The sequence below is a fragment of the Calliopsis andreniformis genome, chromosome 12, assembly GCF_051401765.1.
Source record: "Calliopsis andreniformis isolate RMS-2024a chromosome 12, iyCalAndr_principal, whole genome shotgun sequence".
NCBI lineage: Eukaryota > Metazoa > Arthropoda > Insecta > Hymenoptera > Andrenidae > Calliopsis > Calliopsis andreniformis.
Genome location: NC_135073.1, coordinates 1989445 through 2009030, shown reverse-complemented (window position 1 = coordinate 2009030; position 19586 = coordinate 1989445). Strand labels below are relative to the sequence as shown.

General features: G+C 32.2%; 1 protein-coding gene across 1 annotated transcript; it reads left to right on the top strand.

Annotated features, from left to right (window-relative positions):
* The first annotated feature begins 11107 nt into the window (after nt 1-11107).
* LOC143186086 (uncharacterized) lies at nt 11108-11848 on the top strand. Its single transcript, XM_076389488.1, has 4 exons — nt 11108-11154; nt 11219-11505; nt 11591-11618; nt 11765-11848. Exons 2-4 carry the CDS (start codon nt 11263-11265, stop codon nt 11806-11808), a joined length of 315 nt encoding a protein of 104 aa, XP_076245603.1. The 5' UTR covers nt 11108-11154; nt 11219-11262; the 3' UTR covers nt 11809-11848.
* The last annotated feature ends 7738 nt before the right edge of the window (nt 11849-19586 follow it).

Below are 19586 nucleotides of genomic sequence, written 5' to 3'. Positions count from 1 at the left end.
TTTATGGTAACATTGTCGAACATATATCGAATATTCCGCTACAGAGTATTTGTCAGAATTTTGAAAGATAATTATAGATGACAGAATAAAATGAAAATCAAAAGTAACGAAATTGTAGTTGTCGTTTCTTAATTATAAGCATTTGAAAATTGGTAAGATCTGTATGAAACTCAGCAAATTGAATGACACAATTATTAGTACGAAGCTTATGACAGAATTCAGACCATAAAGACCAGTGGTTATCATAGCTACTCTTTAGGTCGAGGATTGTTGAATTCCTTCGCAGCTGTATAAAACGGTTTTCTCCTTGTATCAGAAGCTATGGACAGCCACTGCTTGTTTTAAATACTCACAATATTAACAAATAAAGGCACAAATGCAATTTCTTTATTCTTGATTTTCATTTTATTTTGACATTTGTAGTGTTGAATTTTTTTGGCGGGATACCCTCTAAACTGTGAGCCGCAATTCGTAATACAAGAAAATCAGGGAGAGCCTATGGTTCAAAATGAAAATCAACAATAAGAAAATTACGTTGGAGACTTTGTTTTCGAAAAAATGAATTTGAAAATCAATTTAGTATGCGTGCACGTAAGTGATGACTGACATTACTGATTTGACTACAGACCGTTATTATGTCTGTTTTTGTACACGATACAATGTTCAGCCCTGATTACTTTGAATACTTGTCCATTAAGTCGTTAGTAAGGTTTGCGAACGAACACTAGTGAATGTATCTAATATGTAAGTGATAGCATTGTTCGACTATTACGACGAGACGTATTTGTATTTCTTTTTCTTTTGTTAATGAGAAGATTGCTAAGAAGAAAAAGTTACTTAATAGATGAATGTCCAAATGGAACATTCAATCGTTGTCTGAGTGTTTTCAGACAGTGCAAGTAAAACTACCCAATTTTAGGATAATAATTTCAAAACTGTTGAGGCTATAATAATAATCTGAGGGTCTTAGAGAATCATGGTATTGCGGCTGATTTGAGCTTTTGATTTTTTCCTAAGCAGTAGAAGATACCTGAACTTGGGTGGGTGTGTTGCACAGGGAGAAATGACTCGGAGACGTTTGTGGTAAAGATTGCGCAGAGGCGGATTTAGGTATAGGTTGAATAGGCTGTAGTCTAGAGCGGCAGCGTTTAGGGGTGGTGGTTTTTGGGAAAAATTTGGAACGTTTATTTCCAACTTCAAAGAGTATAAAAAATTATTTACGGTTAAAAACAAATCAAAAGAGATTAAATGCATTGGCATTACTAAATATAGGATACGATATATATTTTAGATTGATTTTAATTATTTAGTTAATAAATTTACAGATCTTAAGTGCAGATCTAAAAATATTTAATTTTTCATGAAAAATTTTTGAAATTTTCATGAAAAATTCTTTCGTATTTAGTATTTCAACTATTTATGGTCCCCTTTTTCCTTACTCTTTTTTTTTTATCGCAGAAGAGCAAAAACATAATAGCCTAGGGCGATAAAAATTTAAACCGTCCCTGTCCAAGGATATAATAAAATTGTATTAAAAAGATTTCGGTATTGGTTTCGAGATAGTCAAAATAGTTCAGTTAATTCTTTAAATAATTTCCTCATATTATTAAAAGTTCTCATCCCATAATAAAGTTTTTAAATGAATGAATCGAAAAGTGAGACAGTACATATTTGTCTTGATCTGTAAAAAATGAATGAACCATTTTAGTTTTAACTAAATTTGGTTTATTATTAATTAATTAAATTTAGTTTAGTTGAGATATTATTTAAAATGTTGACTTTTTTCCAGTAAATAAATTACACAGTTGTATGTACTCTACGAATTAAATTACAATGAATTGCTTCTTAGAATAATTCTTCATTTTCATCATTTTCAATCAAGGCCTGTCATTTTCAGAATAAATTATTTTCTTCGTGAATTATCATAAATAAAAATCGAGAGGCGTTGGACCTAAAAACTGTAAAGGCCAAGTGACTGTTCCATTATAATCAATTCAACGCTGGTAGCTTAGAAGTATTCATTTAAGAATCAATATACATTTTTGGTGTAGTTTTGATTAAGCTTTGTATACTATTTATCTATTTATTCTGAAGGAAAACAAATCCCTGACATTGTATACTGAACATAATTCACGAAAGATTCAATTTAACATAATATTACAGTGCTATAAGACAGTTACTATTGAAAATAATAATGATAGTTATTATTCGAAATATTTGAAGCTAAATTTGTTTTATTGATATTGCCTTAGGCCGTGACCAGACTATAGGTACACAACATTTACAATGATAATGTACGAAATTATGAAATATATTCTTCTTATTATTATAATGTATTTTTATCTATTTTTATTTACATAAAATGTAATAAATTGTAAAACCTGATTTTCTAGTGTCCTCTACATTTTTCAGTGATGAATGTAGAGAACACATTACACCACTAAGGTTGGTAAAGTAAGCAAAAAAATATTTCTACCTTATCGCCGAATGTACAATCATTGATTACTGACGACGTATATGTATATACGTACATACGTATAATCTGTCTCTGCATTGAGGAAGACGAGGTATACGTACAAATAAACTTAACATCCAATTGTATTTTTCCATCCGAATTTCGAGAAGATTTAGAGCCTCCTTACCATTTTTATGTCGCTCAATGTTACCGATTCAGTCTAAACGTAAGATAAGATTGAATCGGTGAATTGAAGAGCAGTATAAGGCAAAAATCACATTTTGACATATTTGATTTCTGCATGTAGTTCTGTGCATTGTATATAGTCTTGAGATTACTTGGAAATGGCTAATTTTATACTTGTGCTGTTTTTCAACTCACTGACTCGATTATGGATCTACAAGAGATAGGAATTGACATCAACTTTTCGCAGACACTTGAAACGTGGGAGATCACTTTGTATCTTAAAATTGTGTATATTCAAGAAATAGACTGTATATATTATTTTAATAATAAATTCTCACAGAAAAGCAATAGAGTGCGCAACAACATAAAACTGGTTGTTACTTGTTACCAATGCAACTTAGGAAATGCTCACGGATAAGTGCAAGATGCTCGACGACAGGTATCTGAAATTTTAAGACGTCATTGTATATGCTAAAATAAGATGAAATTACGTTTCAAGCTTTATTTTTGAGTTATCGATTGCTGAGAAAGCGTCTAGAGTGTGCATGAAACGTGACTGACTTGGAACTTACTTAGTTAACTTCGCTGTGTTTGACCAGACTAGTGCACGACGGTAGTAGAATAAGTCCTAAATCAGACACATTTGACGCAACTTTTAGATGCCTTTGCAACAATTAATAATTCTGAAACAAAGTCCCAAACGCAATTTCGACATTCTTGATTTATGTCCCATTTTGACATATAGAATCACTCCTTAAAATTTCTGACATATATACAAAACATGTATAGTCTTATAGTCTTTCAATGCTTACTGATTCTCTTCATGCTTGGAACTACGACATAATCTTCTCTTTATAAATAATGCAAATGCTATTTCAACCAATTTCCACATTTTCATTAATACTTTTATAAAAAATATAATTATCTCAATCATGTTTGTATATTAGTTGTATTAAAAATTTTTGATATAACCAAATTGTTTTTTCATGAAAATTTATTATTAAAATAATTTAGACAAATTATTCTCTGCAAATATCTTATTCGTAGCTCCGTAATTTTACTGTAGCTTGAATCAATAATATTGAAAGTGACACGAAGACTGTTAAAGGGTTGTAAAATGGCCCGAAACCGGAATAAAAAAAAAAACATAGATACTGTTCCAAAACTGGTAGTATAAACAGAAAGGTAGTGATCATATTATATTGAATGTAAACTTTATTCGTGTAGGTACTTCGCCTGTGTCGTAAGCCCCATTACTACTTCCGTATCACGTCCAATGTTAACGACTGTGTATGAAATAAGAGCAAAATAGAAATTTAAGTTATATTAACGATTAAAATTTACATACAGAGTGTTCTACTAGATCAGAACTATTCAAATGAGGTCGATCTGAGTGAGTCTGTTGGAGTAAATTTGGTATCGGTTTGTTCCTTTTTTAGGCCAAATAATACTAATTGTATTGGACTTACAATCAATATATCTATGTATATTATTCGACTTTGGATACACAGTCGGTAGACGTGTGTTAAATACTGTTACATATTTCATATAACAACGATTTTACAGTACTTTAGTTCTGCTCAATTTCAACTCAATCTTCAGTTAAGTTACCTGCTGATTTTCTCACTAATTATAGTGCTTCAACATGCACCGACGAATTCTAAGAAGATAATACATAACACTTACGATTATATGAATTCGAATATTTTATCACACTAATATTTGTTGTTTTCCGGAAAAATAATACGGACATTTTTTCTCTGAAAAATATTGTTAAGAAACCTGCATAGAGCCGAATTAAATTATATGAAGCTTGGGGCTGACCAATGGTAGATAATACTCTTGATATGAAAAGCTATTTTTTAGCATTTTTCTTTTATACGAGGATCATACAAGGTGTTTAAAAAAGGGTACAAGACCTTAAGGGCTTATAGTATTCACTGAGAGGAGTAAAAAATATGTAATTAACAAAGGTCCTAAAATCAATCCTTTCGATGAAAACTTGACTTCTATTATCTATATATATTCGTTAACGTGAATGATTTTCTCCGCATGCATTGAATGTAAACAGAAAAATTGATTCATAAATACCTTCCCAGATAGCACATGACGTCTGCCTGAACGTCTTACGACATAATTTAGACGTCTTAAAAACATCCAAGAGCGTACATCTTAAAGACTTGCAAAGTTTACGTCTATAAAACGTCTTAAGGACACACTACATGGACGTCCTAAAGACTTACATTTTTGGACGTCTTACAAACGTCTAATTTTTATCTGAACGTCTTATATACGTATTTTGGACGTCCTTAAAACGTCTTATAAATGTTTCTTAAGACGTCCTAAAGACATACTGATTTGTAACGTCGGATGTCTCAGAGACGTCTTTTGGACATTTTTAGGACTGTACTGGATGTTTTTAAGACGTTTTTAAGATATCTCTGTGCTATTTGGGATATTGCATGGACGTCTTAAAGGCGTCTTAAATTTACATTCTTAAGACATCTAAAAGATGTATTATATGGTTATTTTAAAACCGTCTGAAATTATTGTCTTTTAGACATCTATGACGCGTACCGTACATCTTCTATTTGTCACAAGTCCCTGTTTTCTACTCGATACATGTATCGTCTTCCAATCCAATGTGTTAAGATATCTTCAAAATATCTTTATGACGTACTGAAGACGTCTTAAAGACCTTCTGTTTTGTAATATAAGGTATTCGGAAGCGTAAATAGGACATTTGTAGAATCCCTGACAGCATTATACATCCAAAGAACGTCCGTTTAATGTTCGATTTACATCCCACGTCAATTTTGAATATCCTTAGAATGTTCGTAAAATTTAAATTTAGGATGCTCTAGAACATTCGTTTTGTAGGTTAATTTTGAAGATGGATAATTATGTACGTTATTAATACGGCCTGGACCAAAATTGGTGGTACATATGAGATCAGGGAGATAGTATAGCTAAAAGTAAGATGAAAATCAAGAATAACAAAATTTCCATGGAGATTTCGTTTTTGAGAAAAATGAATTTGAAAATCAATTTAGTATACGTATACATAACTGAAACCTGGCATTACGGATTTTAATACAGACCGTTACTGTGACTGTTTATGTACCGGACAAAATGTCAGGCACTGTTTACTATTAGGATTCCGAAATCATAATGAGCCTTGACCACTTAAAATAGAGAATTATCTTGACATTTAAAAAAATAAAAGTGCATTTCGCCGTAATTTAATTCGCAGAATACAACTTTGCATACGAAAGAATGGTCAACATATCGAACAGTATATAATTTAAAATGTATGTAAACTGAACTAATAAGTAATAAATTAAATTTGATTGAAATTCAAATGTTTAATTCGTTAGTACCACTTATTACATCTAAGTGTTCATTTGCAAATCTTAATAACTATTCAGTAAAGGCAAGTTAGATGCACGTGTACTAAATTGATTTTCAAATCTACTTTTCTCAAAAACGAAGCCTCCATCGAAATTTGTTATTCTTTATTTTTGTCTTATTTTTAGCTGTGCTATCTCCCTGACCTCATTTGTATCACCAATTTTGGTCCACGCTGTATACATACAACACCGTGTACGCGATACATTAACATGAACGCGAGAATATGTTACTTTAGTGTATTATAGATTATAAAATATTGTTTTTACTGGAAATGTTATGTTATTAACTAGTTAGCTGTGTTTGACAAGTATACTCGTTATTGCTCGGTTCTCGCGACACATATAGGTATGCGTTCTGAAAAGCGAACGCCACAGCTAACTGGTTAAAGGGACATGTCATATACGATAGGTACAAATTCGTGTAAGAATTAAAGTAGATCATTGGTATGGTGTTTATTATCATGAAAAATTGCATAAAATAAAATGTAACTGCATATCATATTATTCCACAGTTGAGTTTAAAGTGGATTGCACGCGTAGTATGTTCATTTATATAAATATTAATAAATAATATTATAATGTGTTGAAATATAAGTTTACTAAATATGAAAATCAGCCATTAAGCGATACCAGCTCTATATAATAATATGTTAATTTCTCTTAAGTTATACGCCTGTGATATACTGACACACACACACACACACGCGCGCGCACACGCACAGAGAGAGAGAGATACACACTTGCTGTCGAATCAGCAACCATATAAAAGAACAGGTGCTCAATCACTCTTCACTAAATCTGATTAACTATACATTTCAATATTATTTATTTATTCACCTGCATAAACGTAACATAATGAATTTTTAGTAAATTGAATTTATTGAAAAATTAATTCAATTAATTGAAAAATTGATATTTTCCTTTATAAAGTTTATAATTTTTTTTAGTAAAAGATTTATTTTATAAATTTACTTACGTCCATCGTATGTACGAATATCTGTCTCAGACATTCCCAAAATGTACATAAGATGTCTACGTGTTGCCTGGGACATTACCGGTGTTTGTAAGATGTCCTGAATGTTTAGAACAAACGTCTTTAAGACATCTTTAAGATATCTGTGTGACGTTCTAAAGATGTCTTAAAGATGTCACGTTTCGTAACAACAGGTTATAACTACATCCAGATATATTCACAAAAGAATCAGGAACATATTATCTTTTAATCATTTGCTATGAATTGTATGATTTCTGGTACAATATGACAGAATATTTGTTACAGAACAGAGCCACGTAATTAATTAATCGATACAATCGTGTCGCGAATTGCAAAAGTGGTCTAAATAAAAAATCTAAAAAATTTAGATATTTGGTGTTGCTCTGATTTATATTAAGAAATAAGTGATAAATTCAACTTTTTTAGATTTCTTACTTAAACCACTTTCATACTTACTAGCGCATTTAAACACTACACTTAATTGTTTAAGTTACCGAAATATGCCTTATGCTGATATTAAAAACAAAATGTTTAAAATTTAGGATAATCTATGTACTCACCGTGTTGTATAAAAAATTTCTAATAAACATAAGCCCAAAATTGAGTCTTTCCGGAACTACTAATTGGCAGAAGAGGTTTTTACTTGACACAAGATTCACTGGTGCAGCTCGTAGGCTTCTAGCAGATAGGTGTTCACTCTGTATTTCCTCCTGTGGCATTAGTCAATGATACGAGAGGTACTTGGTAGTATAAGTAGGTACATACATACAATATATCTCACGTACACGTTTCTTGGACTAAATATTGCAATGTTTACAAATTTTTTATTTTCGTACACAATAATTAATAAGATAAATGTTATCTTGAAGGTGTGGTCCAGTACATATTTACGTGCAAACAATATGTACACTTCGATTTCGACATCTATCAATAAACTTTAGTATAGGTGAACACGATCGATAATTTTGTCAGTGTGTCTGAAGTCCAATTACAAATTGAAAATCCTTTCTTTTTTGTCTAATAGATGAGAAGACGATCGATATATAAAATTCTGTTAAGGCTGTTATCAGCTTTTAATCAGTTAGACCGACGAAATTGTCGGTCTGTCTGCTCAAACTTAACCGGTACTTGAGATACCAGATAGACGATACAAAAAGAATTAATTTGACGCGACGTTTCAATGCTTTAAGTGAATTGTTGTGTATAGAGTGCGACTTAAATTTGGCATGACAAAGCTGTTATCGCGATCAAAACCTAATTTTATCAATGATTCTCTTTTTGTTGTTGTTAAAGCACTTTTTATGACAAGGAAAGATTTTCTGAGACAGCCAAATACACGTTGAACTTGAGATATATACTTGTGTTGATATTTATGTTTTGACGCTTCGTATTCTAAGAATTTGGAACATTGCGACCTCATTATGGTACATATTTGTACTTGACCTGTCTGACTTTTTGATCCCAATAAATGGCACACATGTACATATGAATATACTGTTGTTTATGAAAATATTCGAACAGTCGTTATTCAAGCTTTAAACAATAAAAATACGTATGTGTTAAAATTTAGATTGTGGAGATAATGTTTTAATTACTGTAAGTAATAAGTAATAAAGTTATGTATATTATATTTAAAGGAATCAGATAATGTTTGTAAAAGTTAAAAACCAGTCGTTGTAAAGTTATATTGAAAGGGAGTGATAAAAGTATTCAAACGCAAGCATTATTATTTATTATTTTTATGTACTACTTTATACTAATGTTTAGTTGGTTCGCTTTCTGTTTTAATAACATTTTTAACCCTCAAGTGCACGATTTAAATATTTATTTCAGTATTAGTAAATATATATTTTATATGTAAACACAGTTCCTAATGAAACCATATTTATTAGTAAAATACAGACAGAATGATGGATATCTGGAACCATACCCGAGTATTTTGAACCGCACACTGAAGGATTAAACGATAATTCATATTATGCATTAATTGTTGCGAGATATTTACGTCAGCAGCGTACCATATTTTAATAATTCATATGAATAATTCTTTATCTATCTATTTCATAATTGTGGGATTATTTTAGATGGTATGATAGGAAACAAATGTCAGTGCGATCAAAATTAGAGTTAATTAAATATATTTGAAATGTAACACACCCGCAATCGTACTTATAACCTAACGATAATCTACCAACAACGCGACAAAAATGGCCTTTCGCCCAATACAACGTGGTTGTTCCTCCTTTCGAGGTTTTCGGTCAACTGCCCCACGCTTTGCGTTCTTTTTGGCCTCTTGAGTGGGTTTTCCAAACCTAACGACATTTCCCCATCTGGTCGAGGAAAAATGCCTTGCGCCGTTCGCTTCGCCAGGCCTGCAGTCCTTTAACGTGCGACGCGACCCAGTCGTAAATTATCATACCTAACAATAAGCTTAAAACTAAACGTGTCTAACATCCTACATAATTGATCAATTTTGTACCTATTTCAAACCATAAATGTTTTTAGGACGTGGAGTACATTATATGTATAGGTTGTTCAACAGTAGCTGCCAGAAATGTCAAAGGCGATTCTACACGCTACAATAAGACGAAAAAATTATGAAAATGCGTTTGAGGCTTCGTTACAGAGATATTATTTGTTGAGAAAACGTCTGAAATACGTCAGAATACGTATGAAATACGTCAGAATACGTCTGAAATACGTCAGAATACGTCTGAAATGTATTTAACTGAGGGTTCATTCTACTGCCGACATGCAGTAGCTATAGTCGATCCAAGGAGACAATGCAAAAAATGTAAATAAATTTACACGAGCAGGGCAAGGATAGGGACAGTCAACGCAACACGCAGGACAGGGACAACACGTTTACATTTCCTAACTAGACTCGTTGGACGGATTATAGGTCAGATATAGTGAAGCCAGTAGAATAAATCTCAAGGCAGATACATTTCACGCGAATTTTAGATGCTCTTACGAGTTCTCAAGAGTTTCAGACCCTGTTTAAATATTTTGGAAAAAATTCATGTGAACTTATGTTCAAACATATTTTATTAAGGAGTTATAAGAAATTCTTCTTAAATAATTTTAATAAGTAGCAAAATAGGAATTTTGGATTTTACGTAAACTTCGTTAATTATTTTAACTTCCTAAATGTTCTACACAATTTGAAACTAATCTATCAGGACAAAATATAGGATAGAGTGAATAGATTTATTATTCAACATGCGTTCAACATCCTGTCGCGTCATGCATTCAAGGGATGCGCGAGGAGTCTCCTCCTAATGTCGACATTATCGATTCAATCTAAAATAAGGTTACAGCGCTATGAATGGTAGGGATTCAAAATAGAGATTACATTAAGAAAAACTGTTTGTATTTGTATCTCGCTTGTATTTTAGTGATTTAACAAATTTTTATTGTAGTAGCAAAAGGAGCACTGATCCTCGATATTACAGCCCTGGATTTAAGAATACCTTCAGTAAGCAGATTTCGGTGATACATATGTAAAGTGATTTTATGATGCTGCACTAATTGACAAATTCATTCAGCGACTGAAAGGAATGTTCTAAATAATTTAATAAATTTAATTTAATAAAAGGTAAAATTTATATATCCTATATTAGATAGTAATGAGTTTATGTAGTATGAATATGCCCTGAAATAGGACGATCGATGCCGTTCATTCAATAGTATTTGACGAGTTCGAATGTTTTAAGAATTCTCTGAATATTAAGGCAGGTGTTATTTATTTATCAACATGTAACAGTTTTTAAACATTATTAGTGTTCCTATCTATCTTGAAAAGTTTGACCGGATCCGTATTTCTTCTCTGCTCTCTATTTTGATTTATTTCATACCTTTTCTATTGAATTACTATTTTCTACAATATATTCCTGGTTTAGTTGTTACGTAATCGCCATATACTTGTATCTTTTTTTAAGGTACGTATCAACTTCTTTTGTATCACCGTATCGTATCGCGATATGGGTATTAGTGCAGAGAGGCAAGCGTTGCATCGATCCGTATGAAAATATGACGCGGAAACACGGCAACGGATCGAACGACCATCTGTCGGTTTTTGATCGTGACATCAAAGGATGACGCTATAGGTATTCAGCTTTCTGAGGATAGGGAGTATTGTAGATGGTCATTTGTTGCTAAATTTGTTGTTAGATTACTCATTTGCTGCGACGCAACGTTTGATACATATATAAATAATGACGGGAATAACTGAAAAAGAGACTATTTGTTTTATTGACGTCTATCGAATACGGGAGTTTTTATGGAACCCCAGTAATCTTAATTATTGTAACAAAATGAAAAAGGAAGATCCATGGCACGAAATTGCAGAAAAAACAAATAGAAGTGCAGGAGAATGTAAGAAAAAAGTACAGTATCTTCAAGCTGCGCTAAGAAGAGAAAAAATGAAAATGAAAAAAAAGATGTGGCAACGGGAAGAGGTAAGTCACATTTATTAATTTCAATAACATTATGTCAACTTCAATGATATTTTCAGTATAAAAACCTGAAGTTTTTACTCCACAGAAATACCCCCAGGAAATCATTAAGTATAGTAAGTTTATGACATAATTTTTTTATAAAAAGAAAATATAATATTTTTTTCGAAACATTTTTTATATATTCTTTTGAAAAATTTATCTACAAATTTTATACATATCTATCTTACCATTCTAATTTTCCTTTTTCCTTTCGATACAGTGAGGAAAGTTCCATTTAGTGTTAAAATCTGTTGCTACTTTTAACCATTCATTTTTTGTTTTTGGAATCTGAAATAAATATTATCCCAATTTTTATCTTTTATTTTGATGTTTCATTTTCTAATAAGATATATATTCTAATAAGATATATAATAATAATAATAATAATAATAATAATAATAGTAACAATTATTTTCCAAATACACATAAATGAAGGATAATTATAACCTGTAACAGAGGTTAGAATCGATATAATTCTACCAGAACCGTTAGAATTATCAGTACCTACACCAACATTAGCGTCAGCATCAGTATCAGTATTAGCATCAATATTAACACCACTATCAACAAAAAGATGAAAAACAATAAAAGAAGAGCGATTAGACACAGCGTTTGAAATTTTAAAAAATTCCACTAATATGATACAGGATGATATTACATATTTTGGCAATTTAATCGCTGCAAAATTGGGTCTATACGACGAAGTACGACGTGCCTCACAAAGCAACATTTTAAATATTTTTCTTAGAGTAAATAAAGGATACTATACTAGTCATTAAAATTTGTTTTAAACACCTTTTTTCTGTTTATTATAATATTTAATTTTAATATAAATAATGTAATGTTTAACTAATAGTTTAGGTTAAATTAATGTTAAAATAATGGTCAAATAAGTTTTTCAAGCTTTTGTAAAATAAAACACTTTATTCACTCACCTGAATATAATCTTTTAATACTTCAACATCAACATTATACATTTTTATGGCATTTTTGGATATCAATTGTTTCGAAATTTTGAAAAAGTATTAAAGGCTGATGTATGAAAAGTTAGTGTCAGTATTTCTTGTATAGTAACTGCTTTCTGAAACGTAGTATCTTTCTTCATTATTTTTGGACTTATTAAATACGATAACAATTCGAAATTGTTTAAGTACATCCTCGTAAAGTTTTTATACAAGTTGTACACGGATTGGAATTTTAAATCGACCATTAAATTAGATGCACTGTATATTTCTCTATTCCTGTACATTTCTGACATCCACCAATGCGGAGATTTTCCTTTTCTATTCTTTAGCGTATAATGTATAAAAATATATGAGGCTACTGCTAACTGATGTACATTCATTACTGATAGCAAAAACTAAATTCTATTTCTTGCAACAGGATGTATCCTTCGGTTTATGTACATATGTATTCTATACATTATATACATATTGTGTGTTATGTATACGTATTGTGTATAGAGATACGTATGTAATTGTAATACGCAACTGCGATACGATACAAGGATACGAAACAAGTGAATACGCACCTTTATACATATACATATACTTAGTTGAAATTCGTATTTCTTTTTTATTACAGAGCTTTAGTTCGAACTGAACCAACAAGAATTGACGCCAAAAGAGAACCGATGACCTGACAGTTAATGATCGATTTTGAAGGCATTTTCGGGAAAAATTAATGAGTTGAATCAATGATTACAAAAATTTATATTTCTATTGAATTCACGTTGTTTGTAAGCGGGGCTTCAGGTTTTATAATTATGTACTAAAGTTAAAAAAAATATTTAAAATATATTTTTTGAATGATTTACTTTTTATATAATACATCTTCAGGAGATTTGAATATTCAGATGCAAATATTTCGACATAAAAAAATCGTAACAATATGATTGATAAGGTCATTGAATCCGTTTTCTCATACTTTTTAAGGGAGTAGTCCTAGTGCAATCACTGCCAGCGATTATCGTTTAGTCTCACTGGTGGAATCAATTTATCGTGTATGTGTTGTTTCATGTTTTCACATATGTATGTGTTGTTATGAGGAAGAACATTTGGCGGTATAAATACTACTGTGATTACGGCTTACTACATATACTGTTACATACTACACCACGTATATACATTAAATTAGATGTGCACCAATTCTTAAAGTTAGTGATCACTAATTTGAATATAGGCTTTTACATTCGATGTTTGTAGAATATTAAATCAGTCAATGGCATTCGATGTTAGATTGATGGTGGTTGGTAGTTGACGATCACTGGCGGTGATTGCAATGGGATCGCCTCCTAAAGATAAAGAGAAAAATATAGGATTTTATTTAAAAAAATACAGATGACTATGAACTCTCAGAAAATATAACTTTGAGAAAAAATTGATTCTACGGTTAAATGTATCCCTTGAAATGGTGTAACTTTGCCCTGACAAGTTTTTTTATCTAAGATTAACAAATAAGGAAAATTTTTAAGTAATCCTATTTAGTTAGTTCACCTCGTATAATTATTAATTATGTGCACCCAGCTCAGACGATTCTGGCCGCACCGTCATTCTCTCTCTCTTAACTTAATTTTTAATTGTTGAACTTAATTCACTGTATACTAACTATATTTACAACAGTTTTCATACATTGCTAGCCCGTTTTCATTTCAATAGAACGTCGATTATCTAAAGTAACTGGGAGATAAATTCATGAGGAAATGCGATCTTTCAGATAACTGAATAAGTCAAACTCAATTTATGAATACGTCATAGAACAACCACAAATTAAACTTTTTAATCAGGATACATACTTAATAAGCACAATGCATTACAAAAATAAACGAATCGTTTTCAAATACTGTTCCAAAATACATAGCTTAAACAAATATATCCCGTGTTATAATAATCGATCATTTGAATAACCGAAATTCCGATAATCGACATTTGGATAATTGATGTTCTACTGTATATTGTTTAGCTCAGTAGTTCTCAAAATGGATGTCACTCCAGATGGACGTCTGATATTTCATAAGTTTTTTATTAAAGATTAATAAATGCTCAATATCATTTGTACACTATTTAAGTCCCAATATCAGTAAAAGAGGGGGTTGTGTTCCCAAAATTAGTAAAAAACGTAGTTCCCGTTCCGGCTCCGCGTCGTCGGGATTGGTCGACTCACCAATTTGATGACTGTTAAGACAACATTACGAAGATCACTTGTGAAATGTATTCCATATGGTTCAGTTAAATATCTCGCTGTACAAGTTAAATGAACACATTTAATAAACGATTTGTGTTTTTGGAAAATGTGATACGGATTTATTTTCCATTTGACGTTCCTGTTCATGCTTTCCGAGTAGGGTTGCCGCACGAATTCCCTCCTAGGATATAGTAAGGGAAATTGAAAGGTGGATGAAGAAATAACAAGTGTCTTATCGACACAGGTCTGGGTCCTAGATCCGAGTAACATTTTAGCAACACAATACAATAGAACACACCTTATTTCGTCGCCAGCTTCAAATATCTTCGACTGTATCCAAATAGGGAATTTGTACAACAACCCTGCTTCCGAGTCTGAAAGTCTACGTATTTTATTTTTCATTCTTTGCTGAGAAGCCGAGTACGAATTTACTACGTTTATCGACTTTAGTGATTGGGTTGTATGTGATTTCCAAAGCTATCATTTGTGAACACCGCAAGCTCTAAAACTAATGGTCCTTCATGAAATGAATATTTCCGACCATGTAACAACTGTCATAAAATGGTACATCTATTCCGTACCTCGCTGGTGTTAGAATACCCTGTATTTAATTTTTCATCGCTATTGTAGCTTTAATTCTTACTGCTGGTAGTGCTGCACCCTTACTTCATGCACAGCCGCTAACGTTGTATGTGACACGAAAATGGTAATGGAACTTTTGAACTCCAAAACCGAGAGATAGAGAAGAAAGTATTACTTGTCCAGTCTGTCCTGAATAGTCGTCTTTGCTATTATTAATTAAGTATACGATTCGTATATTGCTCGTGCTACACATATGCTATTATGAACTTTTGTATCTCACGTTCTGAAATACCGACCTCTTGAAACTCCACTGGCACTGGTTTCCGAGCGTCCTCTGCGTTTTTCCAGCGGTGGGTGCAGCAAACACGTTGTGTTTCCATCACCGACACTGGTAAAGCTAGAAAACTAGAAAATATTTCTACTTTATCAATGCATATACAAAGTGTTCCAATAGCTGGTGGTATACACTGAAAGATGATGCTACATGAAAATATAGCTCGAAAGTATAGAATAACATTTTTTTATATCATCCATCGTTTTCGAGGAAATTGATTTTGAATTTTAGCCAAGGACGAAGGTGTTGAAGTATAGTTTTCGATACTTGAGGGTTAAGACATGAGGCGAAAGAAACGTTTTTAGCTTCCAGTAGAAAGAGAGATTGGTCAGACTGTTAATGTTCCCCTTACCTCGTCTACCCATCAAACGTCTAGAACTATAATTCTGCACGCCTGTATCACTTGTAATTCGAAGTCACTTTTCTCAAAAACGAAGCATATCAACAAACTTTATTTTATATTTCTGACTTATTTTTTCTCATGAAACTACTACTTTTCTGCGTGTACCACTAATTCTAAGACATTTATCATATAATTCAATAAAAGCAAAAACAATTTTCTAACAGATTTTTTTCAAAAGTGGAGTTATCCCACTTTCATAGTGAACACCTCACATCTCAGTTAGTCAACTTGCCAAAGTTTTACGCAACAGCCTATCTGCGTGACTTTTAAATATGTTACTAACGGCGATATTTTAAACAATTTTTTCTTTTGCACCGAAACCAGATCTATTTTCGTTTCCAAGATTTTAAAGAAAATATATTAGTACAACACATCGCAGTTTGGCTATACATACACGTGCATGATGGTGTACACAAATCGTATGTGATTGTATATGTTAACAGAGACATTCAAAGTTACAGCGACTTTGGTCAGTATATTGCAGATCGTTCTATTTCTTAATGCATAGATTTTTTTAACGGGGAGGGGTTTGTGGAGGGGCGCCAACCATATTAAAATATACGTATAGCCAAACTGCATTACATTGTACAAATATGTTTTCCTTAATATCTCGGAAAGTAAAATGGGCCAGGTTTTAGTGAAAAGAAAAAAGTTGCTTAAAATAACGTCGTTAGTAACATATTTAAAAATCATGCAAATCGGCCATTGTATAAAATTTTGATAAGTTCACCTCTCAGTTATTTCAAGTAATAAGCAAAAATAGTATTTATAAAAAATGTAGTTACGTAAGGTAATGTGAACATTTGATGTAGATATGAATTTGCGCGACTGCGATGCATGCCTCGCACAGTCGAATCATTTTGAGAATCTCAAGTGGAAATTCGAGCGTACGTTAGATAGGGTATGGACAGCTTTACATGTGTTTAGACTAACTTTAGACAAAGTGTTCGGTCACAGACAGGTAATAAGTAATAAATAAGACAAAATAAGACAAAATAAGACAAAGAATAAGTATAACGAACTAATATTTATACATTCTCTTTTGAATTATAAGTTTTCAAAAAAAAGCAATAACTAACACGGGCACTTACAACGCAGAGAGACACTTGCCTGGCACAGAGGTAATGGTACTACTTTCTAAAAGTTCCCTGTTAATAGCTTTGCACTGACAGTGATGTCATTCGATTTGCCGAGTTTGAGATTGACTTTAGCAATTTTTAAAGCTTATGAGTAGGGGTAGTATGTTCATTGATTAACCTTCGATCGGCGAACGTCGTATTGGGTCAAAATGACTCGGGCTCCGCCATCAGTGCACAAGTCTGCCTTCAAAGGATTAATAAGTTCTGGACGCTCTGTTCAACTTTGTAACGGTCTTAGTAATGTCATATGACACCACGAAGGAAGAAGTGCTACACGTTTACTGTACTTCCGGAATATAGGCTCGCTAGATTTTCCGGGATAAACGCTCGTCGCTATCCCCACTACTGGGGGAATGGGAGACCCCTCGGAATTAATGAAGCGTGAAATATGACACGATTTCCTCGCGCGATGCTCCTTTGTAAACATTCGAAGACTGGTATTTAGAAGAATAAGGAGGTATTTAACGACCAGGACTAAAAATTAAAAGTTAAAGTCTTTAAGTTTTGATTTTATTTTTATAAAAATATTTGTATTATATTGCTGTGATTTTTTTGATGAAAATATGACCAAACACATGATTCGAATAGTTTTCAAGTAATTATTTTAACAACTTTCATTTTATTTCATGATCGATTTTAATAAAACACAAAAAATAGTTTTCTGATTATGCAAGTAATTAATATATCAATAAATCTATGCTGAACGCGTCCGGATCGGGGTCCGAGCCATAAGTCTATGCCATGAGAAAGAGTGAAAGCGAATAAGAAAGAAAGAATAAGCCGATGCTAAATGCAGGTGGCCAGAGACTCGAGTAACGAGCTTATGATGTGAGAAAGAGTGAGAGCAAATAAGAAAGAAAGAATAAACTAATGCTAAACGCACGCGATCCGAGGCCCGAAGAAACGAGCTTATGCTATGAGAAAGAGTAAGAGCCATTGAGAAAGAAAGAATATGTATATGTCGTCCCTCTTTTCGACGTGTTAATTCATGATTAAACAAAATTTTGGCGGCGATTTGATCTAATACAAAACGTCAATATGAAATAAATAACTCAAAGATAAGAATCCTTGTTCAGCTTTTATAACCTATGAGTGATATGGTAGGTTGAAAAAAGTTCCAGACGCGTTCCGTCTCAACAAATATGTACCACAAGTATTATAAACTGCGAATCTTTATGCAAATTCAAATTTTCATAAATACTGTTAGAATAATGGAAACTATAAGTAGGGAAAGAGTGGGTATTCCCGGATAGTGGATAAGCTCGGACAGTTGAATCTCTCGAGTTCTAAACTGCGTAGGAAAACAAATAACATGATATTATAATGCCTTCCCAATGACAAACACATTTATCTGTTAGTTGCAGTTTTTTTGGCAACGATACTGATATTCGACCTAACTGTCCGGGCTTACCTGCTATTCGGGGTTATTAGCCTCTAATTGTAAATATTATAATGTGTATTTTAATTAGTTAGATAGTTTTGCATATTACGAGCATTTTATACTTTTTGCATACCTAAGTTTTCCTCAAATGTATAAAGATCCGTAGTTTATTTACAAATACCTGTCTAATAAACGAGGGCCCAATTATAATTTCATTACTCTTGGGTTTCGTCTTATCTTGGTTTCTAAAATCATCCCTCCAAACAAACACTTTATATAAACCTACTTGTATGTTTCGTTTATTCTTGCACCTTTTCTGAAAAAATATTGAAATAGCACTTAATTATATCGTAGGTATTAATGAGTTAATGACTGGTTTGCATAGTCTATTGGTAGTTTTAGTGTTACACAAATCCTAGAATCCTAGAAATTGGGTCACAGAGTCGTTACTTTAATTTATATCGATTCTTGTACAGTTCTCACTGTTGAGGTTTTCAAGTGGAAGCCGTCTTTTTGGAAAAATTTTTCTACCAACTAATACTTTGTGGTGAACCACCACTTAAATGGCTTAAATGTGCCTACTCATACTCTTATTCGTCAGAAATCTTTTTAACCCTCGTAAAGCGAATCGTTTCCGACGGTCGCGACAAACGAGTGCAGGGTGATTTTGACCCATAGTAGAATTTCGTTTGCTAACTAGTTTTGGGGAAGAATTTTATGTAAAAACGCCTTTTGAACATCATAGGTACACTTTATATTTTTTTCGTTTTTTATACACCAGATACATGAGATAAGTGTATTTTGTATGTAATTTTTACAAATAATCTTATTACACTTTGACATGTTGTACTGTATTTAGGGTCAAAGTGATCCTGCATTCGTCGTACAAGGGTTAATTGGTCAGCTGAACAGTTAAAAAACTAGAAGAAGAGAGCTTCATATTGGGTTTAGATGGTAACTTGCATACTTAATATAAATAAATAATTAAAAAGATCTTGTTAGTATACTTCATTATATATT